Genomic DNA, 22,670 nt, shown 5'->3' with positions numbered 1-22,670 from the left:
AGCAGTTTTCTGATTGTTTGGGATAAATCTGTAGTTGTTTTGCCTTTTTCTTTTTCAAGTTGTTTATACCATAATACTAACCAGTTTTAAGATCTTTACTTGTCTAAAGTAAAGCTATTGAAGTTCATATATGGTGTTGAACAGTTTAGCCCTATTTAAAACCTTGTTAAATGTTTTGAATCCACAGAACCTTCTGCTATTGCTATAATATTTTGTGTAGAGGTTACCAACCAGAAAAAAGTATATTTTGATTATATTTTTTCATCTCTTTTTGCAAGCTTCCAGCTTAGGAAAGGTAAAGTTTTCTTCAATCATTGAACTATGGATTAATGTCGACCTGGTGTATCATTTTTGTCTACTTATGTATATTGTTCGGTGCCCTGTGACCAGTACCAATATGACTTGAAAATCAAAAACACTTCAGTCAGTTCTGAAAACATATGTGACAAACTGCCACAGACAGAAACGTGTATAAAATATGCATTAACATGAAATACAGTAGCAGTGGGAGGAAAATCACCGTGGATTGTAAAAGCTTCATAGTGAAAAACTAAACTGAAGGTTAAAATTCGCAGAATTAAGGAAAAACAAACGGGAGAAAAACTGCAGGAGCTATCGTACCTGTTGGCTTTGGCAGAGTAAAAACAGAGTAAGATGTAAAATTACATTTGGATGTAACCTGCCATTCATTATGAAAGTCACCGTTTAAAAGGGCATAAAAAGGTATGCTAAGAAAATATACACATACAGACTCATAATTATGATTAATTATCATATGCCAACATGTCACATGGACTTAAATGCAGTGTTTTCATGGGAGTGGCTTAGTGTGTTTGGGGAGTGGCTGGCTTGTTCACACATTTTGCCTTGTTCATCACTACGACAGGCAGAGCCGAAGGCTGAACGGAGATACTCAGTGTAGTACATCACATTCACTAATTGCACCATCTGTGGAGTGTTGTTCAGCTTGTTGTACAAAACCTGTGTTTAGCAGATGGGCTCGAGCGGCCACCTAGTTGCTCCTTCCTCAAACTGCTTCACCAACTAGTTTTACAAGTTGGAAAAATAAACTTCTGCGAAACACGGCGGAGGACACGGGCACATTTTTGAGCGCTATCCTGACGCGCGGACTTTACTTCGTGGTATTTATTACCACTTTCCTAGAGTTTTCATTTTTCCCTTTCCTTCCCCCTCTCTGCGTCTGAAGGAGGAAAAAGGAGGTGGACCCACGCTCACTCGCCGGTCTCGTGGCTTCTTTGTATACAGCAGCAGCTGTGTGTAAATGCATGGGCACACAGCGTCTGCTGCTCTTTGAGGGACAGCTTCCTGGGCTCAGTCCAGCGTTCATGTGGATTTCCACAGAAATGAAGCGACTGGTGTAAGGTGTAAAAAGAGGAATATCCAAACTTTACCTGTCCCCCCTTTCTCTTACCGTAATATCTCGTTTAACCCAACAAAGCTTGGGTCAGTTTCGCCGCCTTTCTTTCTCCATCTGTCTGTGCGCTTGGATTGTAAACGGCAGAAACAAATTGAGCTCCGTGCAGAGCAGGCTACAACTACAGCTGCGCGGCTCCGTCACACACCATGGATGTAAGATTTTATCCGACTGCCGGTGGAAATTCTATTCCGGGAGATCCACCAAACCTGGATTTTGCCCACTGTTTGGGCTACTACAACTTCAATAAGGTGAGAAATCCTTCCCGTTTCGCGCCGTAGTGTTGTTTTTTGTTGTGCGATCACGTTGGGACTGGAACCACTAGTGCACTGTTTTTAGCTTAATTATTGAAACTCTGACCGATATTAAGTTGATTTAATTAGAATTCCCCTTACTCACTTCCTCCTTCCTTGAATCAGAGTTCTCTTTCCGCCTAATCAGTACTTTCCTCTCTTGCCGCAAACTTTGTTGTTGTTCATTAGGAAAGGAAACGGGAGCACAGGACAAGTGTAGCGGCACAGTGTTACTTTTTGTCCAGCTCAAACCTACCTCGTCGCACTGCTAAACTCTCACCAGACTGATGTGCTCCACAGTCATGGGCGCTGTTGCCTTTAGGGTTCCGTGTTTCTCAACATCCCGTCATTACAGTTCAAATGTGATTTAAAAAAAAAAAAGATGTAGGCTGTCAGGTACCTGCTCTTCTTCATGACCGTCCACGTCATGCAGTTAAATAAAATGACAACACGATAAAGAAATGGTTGTTGGTCTTTTGGTTAACTACTGTGTATTTAACCTCATTTTCAAACCGCCTTCAGTTCATGTTGTTCACTGCATTTGCAAGAAGTTCTTAGAATGAGCTCCAAGTATCATATTCCTCATTAACATTTCAGGGGAAAAAAGCATGCACAAGCAGAAAGAGGAATGGACAGCTCAGTATCTGTTCCGTATGAATCTATTCATTGTCAGCGCTGCGCCGTTTTGTGCACTTATCTTACCCATGGCATCAGTTAAACTCTTGACTGTCATACTGTGCACTACAGTTTTATCTTCCCACTGCCAGGTTGCATGATGTATTTGCATTGTTTACATGTTGATCTGTTCGCTTCCTCGTATTTGTATACAAACGCCACCGTGTCCGAGCTGTGAATAAGAACAAAGCTGAAGTTTAATAACTCTTGCAACTAGAGCTTATGAGGTTATGTAAAACACAGTTGATGATTTGTAATGTTTTGTCAGTGATGTAACACTCGCACTGTTAGGCCTGTGATCAGTCACTAACTTGACTCTCTTGTATAACAGCAGGAGAGAACATCATTGTGGCAGTCAAAAATAACAGTTTTTTATGAAGTTTAAACAATAATACCCCCCCCCCCCTCCCCACCACCACCACCCCAAACACACAGACACACACGCACACTCAGACACGACACACTACCCCCCTCTCAAATTATTCAGCCCCGTAATGCAGCTCTGTTTGCAATCTGATGCTGCTTAAAACAGTTACCAGGTTTGTCTCAGTGTTTCATCAGCTCTTTGTCATTTGGCCAAGTTGTCATATGTGCCCAATTTCATCATGTCTTCATCAGCCTCAAGAAACTTTAACCACATTGCTTTGAATTGTTGTAAAAGTTGAAGTGCGATTTTATTCCTGCTCATAAAATCCCCGGGTCAAGTGAAATTTTCCATCTGTAACAGTAATTGGCCACAATGCAAAAGGAGGCATAGAGTGAGAGAGAGGGTGGTGAGAAGGTGCTTATCCAGTATCTCTACCAGTTACATTGGAAAGAGGAAGAGAGAGAGAGTACAAAGCATGCATTTCATGCTAATTACAATGCCTTTCCACTGTGAACAAATAGGCTCTTTTGCATGCATCTTTCAAATAAGCCTCCAATTTATTTGAATCAGCTTGCTGAAAGGTAGCACAATGCAGAGCGGTTAGTCATCTAAAAGATGTGGCATGCTTACAAGTCACAGAGCTGAAGCATTACTTCTTTAATCTATTTATAAGCTGTCACAGCACCTTTTGCGAGCAGCCAAACTTTCACTAGATTTACAGTTTTGATTTGAAAACAGGCAATACCCACTCAAAATGCTGGCGCAGGAAATGTTCAATTTTAATGACAAGAGAGACAGAAGGGCCCAGAGGCACTTTCAAACATCAGAGATTCTTTTAAATTTACAGAAAAATCCAAACGAGTGGCACAAACTTAATTAGGTGCTGCAGTCATGACTAATGAAGCTGCCATTTCTTTCCCTTTTTTTGGCACAGAGATGAAGGTGCTGAAGAGAAACATGCCACAACTTCACAAAGCTGAATAATTCTCATATAAAATCTATTTTGTGAGAAAAATTCCCTTGTTGCAGTTTGGAAAAATTAAACACGGTTTCTCTATTGAAACTGAAATTGTAAAGGCTTATTTCTGTGGGTTATAAACATTGACTACAGCGTGTGCAGGGTGAGTGACGAGGCTGTCACAGTGGGGTCTATTTCTCTTAAACTACCTTGACTCGAGGGTGAACACGGAACAGGTATGCTCAAGGGCAAAAACACCAAGGCTCCTACTTTTACTGATTGGTTGTTACTTCAGGTAGCGTTGTTTTCAATTTATCTGATAATGACTATTGGTTTTCCTGGCTCTTTGAATTCTTCTAAGAACACCTGGTTGTAGTCGGTAAAATTTATAAAAGTTCCCTTTTGAAGTTTGATAAACTTTAAGTCTGTGTGTGAGCTCGTACATATATATGCACTTATTTATTATTCAAAGAGATTTCAGTGATGCAACATGGTTAAGGCTGCTTGTTTTCTCTAGGCAAGCTCCTCAGTCAGGCACAACATAAACCAAAGACAAAGAGCTGTTTGGATTTAACTAGTTTTGGTATTTGTTAAAGTCAAATGTGATTGACTTTAATGGTTTCTTGAAAGAGACCCTCTGTTATAGCCATATTTATTGCCATCTGGTCTTTTTTTCCTAAAGGTTTAATAATGTTTCAGATACAGTATCCATTTAATGTGGGCCTTCATTACCTCCAGGCGCCAAGAAATCACCAACAGATGTTAATACAAACTCCTCACCTGCACTGGTGCTAACACTGAAGGTTTATTTGGAAAACTAATACCAGCACCACTGAGACATTATAATTCATTGCAGTTGAGAATTGACCATACATTGGAGTATTTTAATGGCAGTATAGCAGAGGGATGTAGATAAACACATTGCTATGAGATTCCATAGCCTTTGTACATGACAAAAGCTACAGAAGGGGGGGGAGTCTTGCAGGATCTCTGCTGTGTTGCTGTGTAGTGCTGTTAAGAGACATACAACAGTTGTGCTTAATGAAGCATTTTAAAAGGAAAGGGCAAACTATAATTAAACATCTTAGAAATTTGTGACTAGGCTTTTTTTTTTTTTTTAATAATGTTGTCAGCATTTTAACAATTTATATATTCAAAAATCATATTTGCTGACTGTGTCTGGAAAAAAAAATCCAAACTATAGACATGTTTCACCAACCAATTAACTTGCAAAGGTAACAAACTGATTACTGATTAAGACAGGGTTAATAGTTTGGCGGTTGCACTGTACACTGATTTTTAGATGCACATGCTGTGTTTGCTGTTGCATGAAACCACAGACTATTAACAACAGGTAGTGCCAAATCAACTTGGACTCCGTTGTTAAGGATTACAGCCTTATGTGCAGCATAATAAGTCTTTTCTGAGAAATGATCTTGATGACAAATCCTCTTTAGCTACACATGCTTTATTTTTTTGTTTTTCGACCACATATTGATAAAGGACTCTGGATAATTTGTTTATTGTCGGCTTTGTATTTTATCACCCATAAGCTATAATATGACAGACTAGCTCTGCTGTTATTCCCTGATTAGAAAGTTCTTCAAGACCCAAAATGATGCACTTCTTAAAGGATTTTACTGAGCGGGGGAAATGGGCCGTAGGCCATGAACTACTTAGTTTATATGAGCTCTACTGACACATGCATATGTAAGGAAACCAGGAACAACACAGATTTTAAGGTCTGGAGGAAGTGAATTAATGTAGCTTCACATTAGCTAACCCCTGGGCAATAACCTCTTTTGTCCAAAGCATAGTACGTCAGGTTTCTTTTGTCTCTGCTGTCACTTAAGCTCCAGCGGGAGGGAAGGGGTTAACTCCCTTAACCAGGGGGTCTTGTGCATCTCTCCAGTGTACACAGCTGGTGCCATTTCATCACACACATTCTAAACATATCCAAACACAACTTTAAATGTGTGTGTGCGGTAATGCCGTGTGTGTGTGTCTTGGGGAGGGGCAGGGAGGCTGTCTGCTTTGTCAAACTCAACACTTGATAGATATGACTCCAAGGTGCATGTTAAATGTTTAAATGTCCAAGAAGTGAATAGCTGATGTGTTTTGCTGAGTCCTTTAATTGTAGCTTGTCAGGAGATGTAGTTCAGCAGATTTATTAAACACCTAATTTTCCCAGTGAGACAAGAGAGTGTTATTTTTAGTTTGTTCTACACGAAGACGCACTCTGCACTTGGAGCTCCTGTCTGTAAGAATGACTGCTATATGTGGCAGACAGCACTACACGTATTTTGTAAATGCCCAGCTCCATTTTCTGCATGCCATTTCTTCTGAGCAACATTAATGGTTGTTGCTTTGATCCCACAAGCATTCTGCAACTGTATGACAATCTGATCCAACAGAGTGGAAAACATAACATCAGGTTGTCCACTTTGTTTATGAGGTGGATGTGACAAATCCTCCAGCTCTGAAATCTTCAACAGACATAGACCATTACCCAGATCAGCACTCGTAAAGACCTTCTGTAATCTTGCCATCACTGCTCATAAATCCACTTCATTGCATCTCCTTGTGCATTACTCAGCGTGGTTCATTTAGGCAGACCTCACACTATGAAGTTATTTCCCAACTGGTGGATTTGCAAACCATAAGGCACCATTCTATAGACAAGAACCATCTTGCTGTGCTGATTTGGCCTTGATGTAATCTCATGTCCAATGAAAAATAGGGGAAACCACATTAAAAGCAAAAAAGAAATCATGCTTGCATATGGAGTGTCTTTATGCTGTAGGCTTTCCTTGTGCGTACAGTTTCACCTCATGGATCCACTCCACTGTTATCTGTCCTCGCCCTGCTTAATAAAATGACAAAAAATTCTCCCTTTTGACTATGTGTAGCTATGTGGCTGTTTCAAAAACATCTCTTCCAGTGGTATAAAGAGAACAGATGCACAGTGTTGTCATGTAAACAACATTACTACACCGTTCAAATCATGAATCATAACAAAATATTATGGTAAGTTATTACAGAAGAGTTGTTGTTTTTCTTTTCAGTGTTTTAAGGACTTTCTGGATAAATCAACACTTGTTCTCATTTGGATAGCTTTAAAAAATGTAAATTAACATCATTTAGATCTTTAAGTTCTTAGTTACATGTGGAGCCGTGTTATGACTTTTCTCAAATATCTAATTAGTTAATGCATCATTAAAGACCAAATGAAAAATGACAGTAATAATTTCACTGCTGACTTCATTAAAACATATGTTGAAGTTGTATGGCAAAGCATTAGCATGAGCTGAGCTCACTTAAAAAGCACCCATAACTCAGAGATACACCAAAAGATGGAACTCATTTAGACCAGCGGTCCCCAACCCCTGGGCCTCGGACCGGTACCGGTCCGTGAGTCGTTTGGTACCGGGCCGCGAGAGTTGAGGCTCAGGGTTTTTATCGGTTTTCAGCGTTATTTTGTTATCGTTTTTATCTTTAACTCGGTTTTCCTGGGTCTTTTCACGTGTGTTATGAATAAATCTTCTGTTTTTCGGTACCGGTACTAGTTTTATTTTGTTGTATTTATCCGCGACACCTTAAAGGCCGGTCCGTGAAAATAATGTCGGGCATAAACCGGTCCGTGGCGCAAAAAAGGTTGGGGACCGCTGATCTAGACCACAGAGTTCCCTATAAAAGTGGAAAAGATGACATTGTCCAGGTCAGTGAGGGGGTTAAGATTTAGCTTTAGGGTTTGATGTCTTAAGATAAGACTGAGAGTTTACTCAAATACCAAACAGAGTTGGCGTACAAGAGGTTTGTTAAGCTGTGACATGAGGAGGTACGCAATATGTACGATTTTTTTAGTTTCAAAACAATAAGTTAAATGATTGACAGTGTGGAAAAATTAATGGTTGTGAGGTTATGTCAAAGGTGTCTGTGTCATTGCAGAGGTTGCCTGAAGCGCAAAGTAGCACTCACCCAAATCCTCATGGGATTGTAGTCTGTAATCCCGAGGTACAGCACTACAAGATCATATTTTTTATTGAATGGTGTCTATGATTCTTGTTGATCATATGACAGGAAATCAATGAAATGGTAAACGGTTTTTGAAAAGAAGGATTAACTAAGAGGTTTTGTGTTAGCATATGTTACCAATAGCATGGTTCCTTGCATACATGTTGTTGTGTACAATTCTTAAACAACACCAACCTCTTCTAGTGTAATGCACCTTTAAGTTATGTAAGGCCAAAGATATCATTAACCTTCAGAAGTTCTATTGAATGAGTCAATGCTGTGCCCATTTCTGTTCAAGACAGAGCCCCTTAAGAGAGATTTTTCCACTATGATCAACTGTTTTAATCTGGTTTTGGCTCACTACATTTTTGACAGCTTCAACCTTGCTGACTTATTAAAAGGAGGAAGAAGAACCCCCTGTGCTCCAGAAAACAGTTTTTAACCATGAATTAAGCAGTTTCAAAAGGATCAGTCAATCACTTCTGGTTGGCTGATTCAATAAGTGTTGTGTCCCTTTAGTGGTTAGCCTCGCTGTTAAGACGCATTCATTTTTTAAAGCTTTCCAGAGAGGCAGCCATTCCATGTTTCATAGATCTAATGTCCAATTCTCTTAATGGGCTCACAGACTGTATCAAAACATTCTGCAGTTTTCCTTTTAACTTGACTTGCTTGACTTAAGCCTTTGGCTCTTTGTCAGGCGCACAGGCCACTGATGGATGTCTCATACAGTTATGGGTAATATTTTCTTAGCAGTGCAGGTTGAATTTATTGCTTCTGTTTTCACATTTAGACTTTATTCGTTCAGCTTTTCCTAATTTCTGCATCTAAATGACCTTTGAGTTAGATAAATACTAAAAACTATTCAAAATTGAGATATTTTACTGAAAAGGATAAACGCTGGTTGGGGGTTGAATTTGTTATATGCTTCAGTTTGCTTTAACTGTTAAAACGAAACCAGCCTCGTCATAGATATTATAATTCATGATCCCAACCTTTGTTCATATATCAGGTTGAGTGTGAATTTCTCTCTCATTACAGGGCTATGAGCTGCAGGTGTGTAGTATTACTTGTTACACAGTGTGATTAATCCTCCCTTTTTTCTGCTGCCCCCCTCCTACATCACACATTCCCATAATGCAGCTTGTTACCAGGTTGCACTAAAAGGACTGACAATAGTAGCAGGTGTGCAAATATCCCTTAGACCCGTTGGACAAAGAGCTTAAATAATGTAGGTAAATAAAACTTTTGTTTGAATGGCGAAATGGATAGCATGTTTTCAAGCAGAACTGCATCAGAGTTAAAGGAAGACTAACTTGAAAGAAAACCTGTTTATCATGCAGGAAACGATGAAAGCACTCCTTTAAAAATTAAAAATTAGATGTATTTGACACTTTCTGGTAAAATGTATAACGTTGATTACCGTTTTGTCCCCTGTTTACACGATGTCTCAAACAAAGTGTGAGTCAGTTAGATGATATTTTCTTTTCATGTAATAACTACCATAGCAGGAATACTGCTGCCTACAGACCTGCGTTACCCCTTAAACAAGAGTTTTAATAGTCCCCAGAGTTAAAAATCTGCTATCTCAACCTGCAGCAGCTTGATTCAATCTTCTATAAACATACTTAAGACTGAGAGGAATCCTCTGATATGACTACTGTGGGGTTTTTTTGTCATCGTTATTCAGTTGCAGTGAATCAAGCTCTCATTACACAGCGCTGATTGCTCGAGGATTGTCTTTTTCTTTTTAGTCCCTAAGGGGAGTGAAACGGCTCTTCTTAAATGTTTGCCCTTTAATATGTCTTTCATACCTTGGTTTGTCAGAAATGTCTTTGTATCCATTTTCTTTAACAAGGCCACAGGAATTCAACAACAATAACTTGTATTTCAGCTGCCTGTTTTGCCATCACTCTTTATTTCTGCGCAGACCCGACCTGAAGAATGAGACACGGCACACTGAACTTTTTCAATATTGATCTAAGATGATAATCTTTTCCTCGCCCTCAACCAACAGCTTTTTTTATGGCTTCCATAAATCCAGAAAGATTTTAATCTCTATTTGTCAGGAGTAAATCCTGTGGGGAACGCAAATTAAAAATATTCAGCATTTAAAAAAACAAAATAGGAAAAAAACCCTCTTGTCTTCCGTCTGACATTATTCTTTTGGTTATAATTGCCCATCAGCTGTCCTCATTTGAATAAACAGCTCTCAACATGTTACTGAAATAACACTGCTTTGAGAGTTCTTCCAAGAGATTTTCTATTTGATGAAAATCATGCAGTATTCATGAATCTATCTAGTTTTTATTCAGTTCCACAATAAAAAGGAACAATGGACACAGCCTCAGTAAAAGCTCCAACCACATAATAAAGGTCCATTCTCCAGAAACCTCAATTGCGGGATTATGAATGGAGGCCATGAAATTCTTGAGTCAACTTCTGATATTTCTGAGGTGAAATTGAGGCTCATTCACAGCATGTCCTTGTTTACTGTCATGTGCATGTATGTTTCTGCTGGCTTGTGAGCTCTCGCATGTGGTCGTAGTGTGGGATGGCAGAAGTAGAAACAAGATCAAGGTCTGTGAGGCCTTTACATTGGCCAGGGCTTTCCTCCTGCGGACAGCCACTGACAATTCATTTAAATGACATTCCTTCCAAGGAAACTGATCGAGTTTCTAATCTGTGGTGGTTCTGACTCAATAGTGTAACTTTTCAAATACCTGCACAACCTTGGAAAACATTTTTTTAAGGAGTTCCAATATTATTTTTCTCCCCCGCTGATAAACAAGAAGAGAAACTGAATGATTACAATGTTTCAAAAGCATTACAGGCATCTGATTAAAGTGTTAGGTTGGAGTTAGCCAAGGTTAACCGTCCATAATGAAACACTTTGAAAATAATGATACGCTGCATGGTTTTATGAAGGCTTGTGGCTGCTCAGCTCAGCAGTGGTGACCTTCAGCAGTTCCACGAGCTAATCGTGGCAATCCCGCAGCACCCCTGTAGTTTTGAGACTCCATTAGCTTCTGATATGCATCCAGGAGAGCAGAGCTTGCACAAGGTCTTCCTCTTAAACCATCCTTGTGTCACTGAGGTGCCTGGCCAACTTCCCTTTCAAGTGACACCGAGAGATTTGTCGTCAGCTCCCACTTTGATTTGAATGCGGCTGTTAATATTTTATGGGTTTACTGTTTTGCCTTGTGCATTAATGCATAAGACTATGGTGTCAAATTCTCCTATATCCCCAAGTCTGAGAGGTTTATCAGTAATTGGCACTTCTACTAAATGTTCTCGAGCTGTTGTTAATTGCTTGTTTAACAGCCAGTAAATTCTGTTTGAATAGTGTTGCTGTTGAAATAGCATTGCATCGGGTTCTGCAAATAAGTATTTTTGCTGATTTGTACCATTTTCTGCTGTGTGGGTGGGGTGGGTAGAGTGGGATGCATGTAAATTGCTGCATTATTCTGCTGGCATGCTTGACAATCAGGCAAATTCCTAACAGCTTTAGTTGATTTAACATTCAATTTCAATCAAACATGTACGAACATGCACCCAGCTTGTAGCGTGATACTCGGTTTAGTCAGTCCTAACATAGCCGTTGACAGGTGAAAGGACAACGATGTGTTCATCTTTTAGTGTTGGAATCCCAACAGGAACTAATTAACAAATAAGAATAATTGTCCAGTTCTTTCATTCATCACCACAGTCTCTCATAACATGCAAGCTTCAAGCAGGAACAACAAAGTAGTACATAAATCAAAGTAGTTTCCTTTGCCAAGCCAGAACCCCCTGGGAGGTACCTTGGTGCTTAATTAAAATCCAGAAGGATCATGTTTTAAGTGTAGGTGAGCGAGCACTGAATAACAATGACAAACCATGCCCCAGAGCATTAGTGGTGTGTTTTTGAAAAAGAATAACAACATCTTTTTCTTTTTTCCCCTTGTAGAAAATAAATGAGATTTAATGTGAAAGAAGAAAGCTGTTTTCAGTACGTTTTGGCACACAGATATTTGTAAATGTAGCCTTGTCTCCAGAACCGGACAAAATCAGGATTGACATATTAATGTTATAATTATGCATACAGAATTAAAATGAAACGGCTCATTGTTACACATTTGATGTTCTTTCTTTCTGCGCACTGTTTCCTATTCCTGATTTTGGTTTGCGAGTCCTCACACGTATAAACCAACTGCAGAATATAAAGGTGCACTTGGGAAATAGTCACTACAATATCTGTATTGGAACATAGAGATTTATGTCAAATGGATGGTCACAGTGGCAGACCTTCAGGCTATTGTTGTCCCTGATCTTTGAGGTTACAGATCTGATGTTTCTGCACTCTCTGCCCTTCAACCAGTGATACAGTGGGAAATGATTAAATCCACACAATGTGGAGTCACATTTTAAACAGATGACGATCAGAATATAAACTGTCCTACATACATGCTGTTTCTGCAAGCGTTATAACTCTGATGTTCACTGGCTCCCAGGAAAGGCTAAAAAAGGAAAAGTACATTTCAAAAGGGAATGTGTAGTTATCAGGAGAAGAAAACTCTCCCAAGTCAAATCCGCTCAATTACAGAGCTCTGGAGAGCTATCCCCAAGCAGCCCTTCCATTGGCTAATCAGTCACAGCAAATTGTAGTGGTGAATATTTCAGACTCGACATATTTGAATAAAGCCATCATGATTATTTCACTGTTGTACAGTACTCTCGAATAATTTTCACAGCCTTCAGCTGGGGCCAGCATAAACTGCATAACTCCTGATTTTTTTCTTTTCTTTTTTTTTTTAAAAAGGAAGGGAAAAGTCAAGGGAGAAAAGCAGACACAAGGGCTGTCAGTCAATGTGGCAAGCTAATTGGGTCGATCTCTTTAGCGAAAGATGAATGAAGAGATTAACTCTCCCTATGTGTCCAGTGAATCTCCCCCTCTGGCTCCAGGTAAATTAGCCGATGACAAGTTGACAGTGGGATTTCTGTTCCGCACTCCTGCTTAAACCTGTAGTCGGTAGTTTACAGCATGGCGCCCCCTGTTGAAATAACTGATTTTTCTCATTACAGGCTTTGTTTATATATTGATTAATTGGATCGGTGGAATTTATCTTTCAAGGTTTGTTACACGACTACTCCAGAGTGGGTGGAGAAACATTTTCACATACATGTCGGCCATTTACATTTAGCTGCTCTTCACCTCTGCAAGATATCACACATAGAGATGATCTCTACGGACTGTAGTGTTTATATTTACACTGGCAGAGGATTGGTGATGGGTCAAACAAACCTAATGAAGATAAATGAAGAGTGATGGGAGAACATGTGCGCGGAAAGGTGCGAGTTCAGAGTAGATTGTTGTGCTGTCATTTATTTTAGTGGAAGAACTCAGCATGGTCCTAAAATAGAGGGCAAGGCTCAAATACAGAAAATGTCAGTGACCCCCCTTTTTTTCCCCTTAGCCGCCTGCACTGAAATTAGATAAAAATAGCTCAAAGGGAGTTGTTGTCAAAGCAGAAAATAAGCAAACCTGTACAGGGAGGATTTTTACAGGTATAATGTATATGATTATTTTCTCTTGTGTGATACCATTGTTAGGGAAATTAAGTCCAGATATGGTTGCTTTTGATTGGCCACAGACTGACAAGTCTTATTAAACAAATGCTTTTGCATTAGTTTTTGTTTAAAAAAAATGTGTAAACACTTTCCTAACTTATGTTCTCCATTTAAAAATTAAAAATAAAAAAATGCCACTTCCACACAAAGCAGACCTCTAGGTTTTTCATACGCCTTTGATCTCCAACCTGTCTTTTCACACCGAGGAGAGGAATAATTTTTGCATTATGACTAAAAGATGTGTAATGTGTCTTTGTTCCGAATCTTTTTAAATGTCAGTGCAATGATACGGAATCAAAGTTGAGGCTTAGTGTTTGTAATTATTCAAAGCTGGTATCTTAATCTCACGCTGCTTTTGAAGTAGGAAATGTTAAAGTGACATTTTGAGTTTAAATACTGTTAAAAACACTGGTGAAGCACTTAGCCTGATGGTGGCTGTCACAAGAAAAACAATGTCTGCGACTCAACAGCTGTCAGGTTTGCTAATGATGTCCTGGTGTGCTGTCAATCTAGCAGATGAACGGACAATAGTATGCCAAGGAGAAAATGCTTGAAACAGCTAATTGCTTCTAAGAGCTCACTCAACCATTCTGTAACTACTATGTGTTCACAGATGTCTTTTCCAGCTGCTATTTCATTATGGAACTCAAAGACATTACAGAAGCAATGTACTGGCTTTCTTTATGAGCCTGTGTTGTTGCACATCAAGTCTTAATGATTATAGATACATTATTGCAACCACAGGTGGAAGAAAATAACAGAGCACGGCATCTATATTCGTGCATTTTCATTATTTTACCTAATTTGCTCCCATCATTCCGTTAATCTCTGCCAACTTGTTGATTGTCAGTTTGGAGACGCATTTCTGGAGAGGAGCCCGAGAGTATTTGCAGCCGGACCTCTGTCAGTAGCGCCAAGCAACACAGCCACAAATTGGAATGTGGTACAGTTCTGGGAAAGCAGCCAAGATTTAAATTAGACAATAACCTCTGCTCTCTCTATATTGCCTCTCTTTTCCAGCTGCAGGCCTAGCCATTTGTTTAATACAGTCAGCCCTGTAGTATATAATAGACTGATATACGAGTCACTGCTCAGCAGTTTGTGCTTTTCAGATTTATAGAGATTGAACAACTGGCTGGTTTGTGCATACTGGTCTTCTGCTAAGAATAACAGAAAAGACACAGGTTGCATACATGAAGATTTTAATGGGCTTGAGAATTATGATGAAAAATGGGACTAACCCTCCAGTTTACTATTTGCTGTTAATGCCTTTTGTAAACATTTCTCAAAAGAAACAAATAGATTTTATATTTGATAGCTTTAAATACTGTTAAACTGGGCTAATTACTTGATAACATTGCTCAAAAACACGCTATAGAATACATTAGGCTTTTAATGGACTGAATAGTTTGATGTTAATGCTCTCACCACTTTAGGCTTTTACATCATTTTATATCCAACATTAGCAGATAAGAAATAGAGGATTGTTTTGAGTCCAGCACTAAAAGCTCTTGACTGTGCACATTCCCAGAGCCATTCATAATGATTGTATTAGTCAGTAACAGCACACAGGGAATTAAAAAAAAAAGGGGGGGGGGGAAAGTGTCCGTGCTCCACTCCCTGCAGCTTTCAGTGGATCTTTATGTGAAGTCCTAGTGACAAAGCCATTTGACAAATCAGGGAAAAAGTACAACCATTAGTGCCATCAGAAGCAAACCTGTTTCCACTGGCACAAAGCTGTTCTTCTACTTTTTTGACATTTGACCATTAAAAAAAAAAAATACTATTAGCTTCTTTAACCTGATAGCACCCTTGTGCTCTGAAGTAGAAGAATGGCAAGCAGAACAGGACAAGCTTAGGTTAAAATCCACACCCTGATACCATCTTGAGTTGGAGTTGCATCAAAGCTGCTGAAAGTAAACAGCCTTGAGACATGGCTTAGGAGTAAAAGCAAGACAACACCAACAAGACAAGCCTCTCTCATGTTACTTCCTCAAGAGCCGTGTGTCCATGCAACAGCAGCAATTGTGAGAAAGCAACACCATGTTTCTGAGGCCCTCTCCATTGCCTAAGCTCCTTTGTGGCTGTGGGCCAATGGCTTTGCACCCCGCCAAATCAAAGATGGAACCCCATTTAGCTCGCGCTTTCTTTTAGGATTTGCTCTTGAGAGTACATAGCAGACTCAACAGCCAGGGAAAAAATGGGATGTTGGATGTTGACCTGCATACTATTGAGGCTGCTGAGCTCAGGCTATTGGTCCATTATGACAAATCCTGAGACCATCTTTGTTTTGGCAACATTTGCAAGTCTTAGGCCTCAGAGAAAACAGTAGCCATGGAGAACCTCTGTGTGCTTTTAGGTCTACTGTGTAACTAGTGAAGTGATATTAGCAGCAACTATGCTATTAAATTAGTCCAGCTACATTTACTGTAAATTACACTTAAAAGTCCACATTTACACAAGAAAGCAGAAGTCTTAGAAGTTTATATTTTAAAGCGACTGGCTACGTTTATAATATAAAATAAGAGTAACAAGGACTAATTTTAGTCATGTAGGCATTGCTGCTCTAACATTGGCCATTTTAGTCAGTCTACCCTTTAGTCCAGACTAGATTAGCTCAACAGGATGCGGGACGGAGTACTGTTAAATTTTGTATCCTACATACATCCATAGATTCATGATTCCCAATGGTAACAACAGTTTTGCACCAGATTTTCCTTTGTTTTATGACCCATTTCTGATCCCATTTCTATTAGCCGTGACAACTATGTGTATAGTACTCATTAGCAAATGTAAGCATCCTAACACACTAAACTGAGATGACATTTTCTATAATTATTTTACATTACCTCCTAAAGATGTGTTGATGCCCCTGATGCCTGACATCTCAAAGCAACTGTGCATAAATACAACCTGACAGATCTACTATCTAATAAAGCACTGTACTCTTAGCATAGCGGTTACCAAATCCTATTAATTTAGTGAGCCCATAATTCAAGGTAGAGTGGATTGTCCACTAATTGCAGGGTTGGAGATTTGATCCTTGGTCTCCTTACATGCCCAAGTGCAGGACACTGAGCACCCAGTTCCTTCTAATAGTAGGTATGCATGGCAGCTGCACTGCCTTTGATTTGTTGTTCGTGTGTCTAAGAGAGAGGGAGAGAGAGAATAGGTGAACGACAAACACATTGTAAAGTCTTTTTGTGGAATCTGTATTTAGTAGCAGGTATTTTATTTGGAAAAATGTAAATTTCAATATGAAATCGGTAATTCACATTGTCACTTGATCTGTTAGCCATTATAAAATGTGGTTGAGGTCAAATGTGTTCTTAAAAAAAATAAAAAAATAAAAATAAACAGATGCAGTATATTCCAGATGTTTACTTTTAGTCATTGACAACTTTTCTGCCTGACTTTACAAATGCTGTTTCACTCTGGTCTTTTTGTGTCTCCGTGTTATCGCTCTCATACACCGTGTCTGCGCTGAATATAAATTTTGCCCAAAGGAACATGCTGAATACACAAACTATAGTTCGCCTTTTACTGTCTTTTAACACAGCCATAATGACTGGGAAGCTTGAAAAAATATAATATATATTTGCTGAGCTGTGAAATCACTTGTAACTTTTTCCTTTATTTTGATAGTTAAGCTTGTCATTTTGGTTGGACATGCAAACTTATTTTTATGCGCTGTGACGGAATTATAGTGTTCCTTTGCCGTTTGGAGTAATTTAAAGAACAGAGGCTCTGCTTTTGGGTTTGCTTATAACAACCCCATCTGTGATGCCCTAAAGTTTCTTATTTTAGAGACTTTAATGATTACACGGTCCAAAAGTTAAAGATCCCTGTTTAACCTTCTCTGATCGAATGCTAAATAAACGTGTCTCACCGTCGGAGCAGAATCCCTACCATTCTGTGGGCAGGAAACAGTCTTTTTGTGAGAGGTTTGATATCTGTGCAGGGGTTGAAAACTGTTCCTCCAGGTCAGTGTTTACTAAAGTAAAGCAAGCTGTGATACCTCTAGCTGAGACTATAGTGGTCTGTGTGGTGTGAAGGGAGGGTAATCACCACACAGCCTGAACAACACTGTCATCAGCTTAGTTCAGATCCCACTTTTTCTCACACCAGCTTCTCTGCACTGTTGTAGGGGTACTACCACTGAGAGGCAAAGGAAGACTGAGATGCTTTCAATGAACTTCCCCTCAATGCTACCTTATGTAGTTAAGGACTAGCAGTCTTAATAGTGGAAGACAGTGCTGGGCTGGGGGGAGTAATGATTTTAGCTTTAAACTGAATTACCAATCGATTCGGCCCGCAGATCAGAACACAGCTTGCTAGCTGACTGTGTGGACATGCTGTGTTGTGGAGTTGCTTTACAAATTGACTGCTGCACACATAGGAGGAAATATATCTATATATGTCAGCTTGCCTCTGCATGCACAGTGGCCTGCTGTGCATGAATAGGCCTTGTGATCACCAGAGACGCAGCTGCAGAGTGTTTATGCTGAATTGGGTTGTAAATGAGCATGTATTTGGTGAGGAGTACCTCTGCAAGATAACTTTCCCAGAGGCTACAACACAGTCCGACCAGTATTGCAGGGAAGGAAACAGTGCTGCTCTTTTGAATCTCCAGCCTCCTGCACTCAGTGTGAGAGTTAGCTAAACCTTGTTATGGGCAGGGCCTTAAAGGAAATTGCATAAAATAATACATCGAAAATTACAGTGGGATACTTGGGAGTGAAGATTGCGTTTTAACTGTGGTGTTTTCACTGTCTTTTATGGAGACCACTGGAGAACATATTAGCACAAGTGTCATGTTCCAGAGAACACATGCTAGGCTGTGATTACTGAGCTCAAGCTGAACTGTAAAATCGTTTGTCAGCAGTTGATTTGCTTCTGGAAAAGCCCAGGCTCTTGATTGAATTAGTTTGGCGGTTTTCAGTACGGAGCAAGAATGTGTCCAATTTGGTTACCTGCTGACAGACAGCTATGATATTATAACTTTATGATTGTACAGTAAAACCAAGTAGCAGTCTTTTGAAGCTGATTTGAAAATAAAAGAAAACACTCTTTTATGTTTCTCCCTTTTCTGGTGAAAACTGTCACCTTGGATTTTCCCAGTCATGCTTTATCATTTAATTGCCATTGATAAAGCAATATTTGATGTTTGCACTAAAACATATGCACATTTCATTTGTATGCATGAAGAGAAGGCAGCTGTGCTATCAAAGGCTCTTCAGGCTTGTATTCTGTGGATTCTTCGTTGTCCAGTTCATGTTTACTGATAGGATCTGTGTGGTTACTCCATCATATTGGGAGTGAGAGGGGGTCATGTTGGTGCAATATTGTGTTCACCCTGAGGTTGAAATAATTTTGTTTGCTGTAATAGCTGTAAAACACCTTATTTCCCACTGGACATTCTTTCATACAAATGTTCTTGCAGTGGGATTTAAAAGATAGCTGGAAAAAAATCAAGCAAAATTACACTGGCTTTAGTCAGGAAAAAAAACATGTTTAAATTTTGATTGGTACTACTGGCTCTGATAATGAATAACTGAAACATTCACTGCGATTTTAAAAAAAAAAAAAAAAAAAAAAATCTCTGAAATCTAGTCAGAAGACGAATAAGAAAAGCAATACTTTGCATTTGTAGAAAAATCTAGAAATTCACACGTATTCCTATTTGCTGCAAGGTTGCTTGGCTTTTCTAAATGCCTGTGATTATTCAGACATTGGAGTCTTTTCACTTCAGGATCAGGGTCCATGTAAGCTCTTAATTCTCTCCTGTTAAACAGTTATTGAAGAAATGTGCTGGTGGTGCAGAAGGCGAAATAAAAACACTGGGAACCCAGCATTTTATGCTGCCGTGTAGCCATGTCTGACTCTTAGCACAGTTCATATTACAGAGCACCTTTATCTGTGAATTCACTCTGTTAGTAAAAGCCTTCTACCCCAAAGCTATTTTAAAGCACCATTTTCTATGGCTTCCTCGTGATTCCCCACCGCTGAAAGAAGCAAAGCCCAAGTACATTACTGACTTTTTTGGAACTGGGAAGACTGAGGAGCCTGGTTTCTTGCAAGTAGCAAACCTGTCTGGGCTGTGACTGTAGTGCTAGACATTTACAGCCATTTTGTTGTATTTTAGGAGCCTTTATCTTCCAAAAATCAAGTGATCCCATCCTTCAGATTTCCCAAACTTTTCATTTAGGTCTGCATATGGACAGGCACACAGTTGTTTGACTCTTCACATGGCAGCCACAGCTCTCCTCTAGCTCGTCACATCATTTTAATTACAGGGCCTTCATTGTCTACACTGACCCATTTTAGCACGGTCCCTTACCGTCAACTGCGCGGTCCCTCCAATCACACTTAATTTAATCTGGCATTTGACTCAATCGGCAATGCCGCAAACATGGGCCCAAAATGGCCCCTACCCCAGAAATGAATTGGGAATAAAAATAACAATCTCCACTCCCTGCTCTGCTTGTCCGTCGAGGCCTCCGGCCCGACATGGTACAGCTTTTAATGGTGAAGATTGATACTGGTAACTGGGGACATTTCTTGGGATGTTAGGCACAGTTCTCTGAGGAGATTCTGAACTGCTCTTAAAGGGGCCTGGAAACACAGTAAAACATGAGTCAGAGAGACAGAGCCCAGGGAGTTTAACACTGCTAATTGGCACATGGACTTGACTTGATCATGTTTTCTGTAATGAAGCTGAAGTGATTTGGATCAATATCTTTGTTTTACAGTTTACAATTCAGGGATGCCTTTGTGTGATATTTGTTTTATTGGACAAACACACAAACACTCACACTTTTTTCACTTTTTTTGTGTTTTCTGCGTTACGAAATGGTGTAACAATTAACAAGTAATTGAGTTGAAAATGGCTATTAATGAGAGCAGGAAGTTTGCATGGAATCTAGGGCAAATTATTTTTCTTTATTTCAAGGCAACTAAGTAAAAATCAAAGTTCCTTCTTTTTCACTGTGAATTTTTTCCCTCTAAATTCTCAGGCAAATATTTGCATTGGAGAGCAACTGGTGCCCCCCCTATTTAAAATAAACAAATAAAAAAAAAAATCTTTCATTCAGGCACAGGGCAAGAAGAGGCGGAAGCAGCCCTGCATGAAGCCGTATCTCCCCCACAATCAGAACAATGTTCTAGTGCTTGAATAGAGAAGGATATCTTTGAGACTTCAATTTATTATCTAAAAGAAGAAGGGGAACGGAGTAACACTTCCAAGATAAGCCCAGCATAAGGTTAATTACAAGCTGAGTAGCTGACATAACCTAGCCATGTCATGACTCAAAGTTCCACACAGCTGGGAAGCGAAGCAGTGCCAGCAATTGACAGTTACTTTTCCAGCAGAGGCTCGTGTGTGTGTGTGTGTCTTTATACGTTTGTTCAAATATGTAAACTCAATTGAGTCGGATATAGTTTAGTAGGACAGCTCCAGGTAAGATGGCACTGGAAGCCTAGGTGGCTCAAACCACCTGCTTCAGCAACTGCTAGTGGAGCTTGTGGCTCCCTGTTCTCATTGGTGCGCAACACTGTTAACATTGCTGCTGACTCTCAACTCTCTCTCCAGGGCATAGACTAATTAATGGATACCATTCGCAGTTGATTAGCAGCAGTTCTTTCGGTAATTACATTCGCATACTAACCACTCAGAAGAAAAAGAGTATAGAAAGAAAACCACAAAGGGCTCGAAAATATATTAATGCACTTCTCAGTTTGCTCTGATCTTAATTTGTTTCCACTATTGTTTGGCTTCTGCTCTGATAAGAAGCATTTTTCTCTCTGCCTCGCTCTCTTTCTGTTCCCTCTTCCCCTCTCCCCCCGTCTATTAGTTTTTTCACTCATGATGTTTTAAGAGAGTGACTTTGTAATAAACATACAAAAGAGATGACTTCAGAGCTTTGTTAAAAACAGGTAAAACGTTCTCATGAAGACGCAAATGTGCTGCGTTTCTTTCTCCTCTGAGCTGTGTAGGCTGGGGTTTGCTCTCCTCACTCACAGAGAGGTGCATTGTGCTCGTGGGCCCAGCTGCTAGCCCATAATTCTTCATTCTATGTCCCATTGTTCCTACCTGTCAGCATGGTTGTGTCTATGAAGAAAGGAAGTGGCTGCCATTTTGCCAACAGGCCATGTGTGGGTTGGTAGGGGCGGGGGGATGTTGTAAAAACATGTTATTTCTTTCCAAAGTACAGGGTTTTGATAGCTTATCAGCTCCCTTAATCACTAATGTGTCTTTACAGTATGGCTCTAACTCACCACTAAAGACTGTATCTATTAATATGTAAATGCTGAAGTAGAAAACATATTTTTGTAACGGATCAGGGGGAAATTAGTTTCTTCATGAACATGGACTTAGTCAAATGTTCTCGTTGACCTAAAATGTACAGCAGCCATAATAAAAACACCCTCTACCTCCTTATTTCCCCCCAGTATCACTCCTCTCCCATAGGTTATTTTAAGTTAATAACCTGCCACTGCATCTTGATACTTGGCTTTGTGATGCAAACATATCCTTAATTGCTATCCCATAAGAGCTGAATAGCTGGACCAGATTCTCATTACCCTGGTTTGAATTGGCCAGGGCCTCTCAAATGCCTCTCATCATGTCACAATAATGGCAGAGTGGCAGAATGTGCTTATGCATGTAGAGACAGGGGTTAACCCAGTGTGCAAATATTCAGAGCCATGTATGACAATCTGTTTGAGTGACAGGTGTTGGTTATGAGAGGGAAGTGAGTTGATTTACACTGGATGTTATCTGGACACCACTCGGCTGATTGTGTTTTTTTTTCTCTTTGTTTTCATTTCCAGTTCCAGAATAATAACAACTACATGAACATGGCTGAGGCGAATGGTGCCCTGCTCGCTGCTGGGGATGTAAGTATACTCTGTTTTCCATGAATGTAAACAAATTTGGGTGTGAAAATGAGTCTTTGTTTGTCTTTTTTTTTTTTTTAAACATGACTAAATAAAATGATAATTTACACCTTTTTATACATGTTATGGAATAAAGCAGTCTCTGCTTTTGGCCTTTGAATAATTTTTTGAAAATAATGGGATACGGTAGAAGTGCCATGAATAACTGTCAGAATAAGCTTCATATCTGATAGGAAATATTCCTGGAAATGAATGACTATTTTGCCATCTCAATCAGGAAATAAATTTTTACCATCCAAATTGTTCCTCCTCTCCTTAAAACCTCTTCAGGCTTGGTTGTAACTTGTGAGAGCGGACGCTAATGTGATGTGACTGCTTCAACTATGCTCTGTAAGATGAAGTGATATCTCAGAAAGCTGAGGA

General features: G+C 39.6%; 1 protein-coding gene across 1 annotated transcript in view; it reads left to right on the top strand.

Moving 5' to 3' along the window:
- The first annotated feature begins 881 nt into the window (after positions 1-881).
- Positions 882-22,670, top strand: part of tox3 (TOX high mobility group box family member 3) — a 38,080-nt gene continuing 16,291 nt past the window's right edge. Inside the window, exons 1-2 of the mRNA XM_084929195.1 lie at positions 882-1,686; positions 22,182-22,247. Coding sequence (XP_084785321.1) covers positions 1,585-1,686; positions 22,182-22,247 — 168 coding nt within the window. The 5' untranslated portion in view covers positions 882-1,584. The remainder of the gene's footprint in view (positions 1,687-22,181; positions 22,248-22,670) is intronic.

The sequence above is a fragment of the Perissodus microlepis genome, chromosome 1 (assembly GCF_051167445.1).
Source record: "Perissodus microlepis isolate ML-2025 ecotype Zambia chromosome 1, ASM5116744v1, whole genome shotgun sequence".
In the NCBI taxonomy this organism is placed as follows: domain Eukaryota; kingdom Metazoa; phylum Chordata; class Actinopteri; order Cichliformes; family Cichlidae; genus Perissodus; species Perissodus microlepis.
The sequence above is the reverse complement of the archived record's forward strand: the minus strand, read 5'-3'. Positions and strand labels throughout refer to the sequence as shown.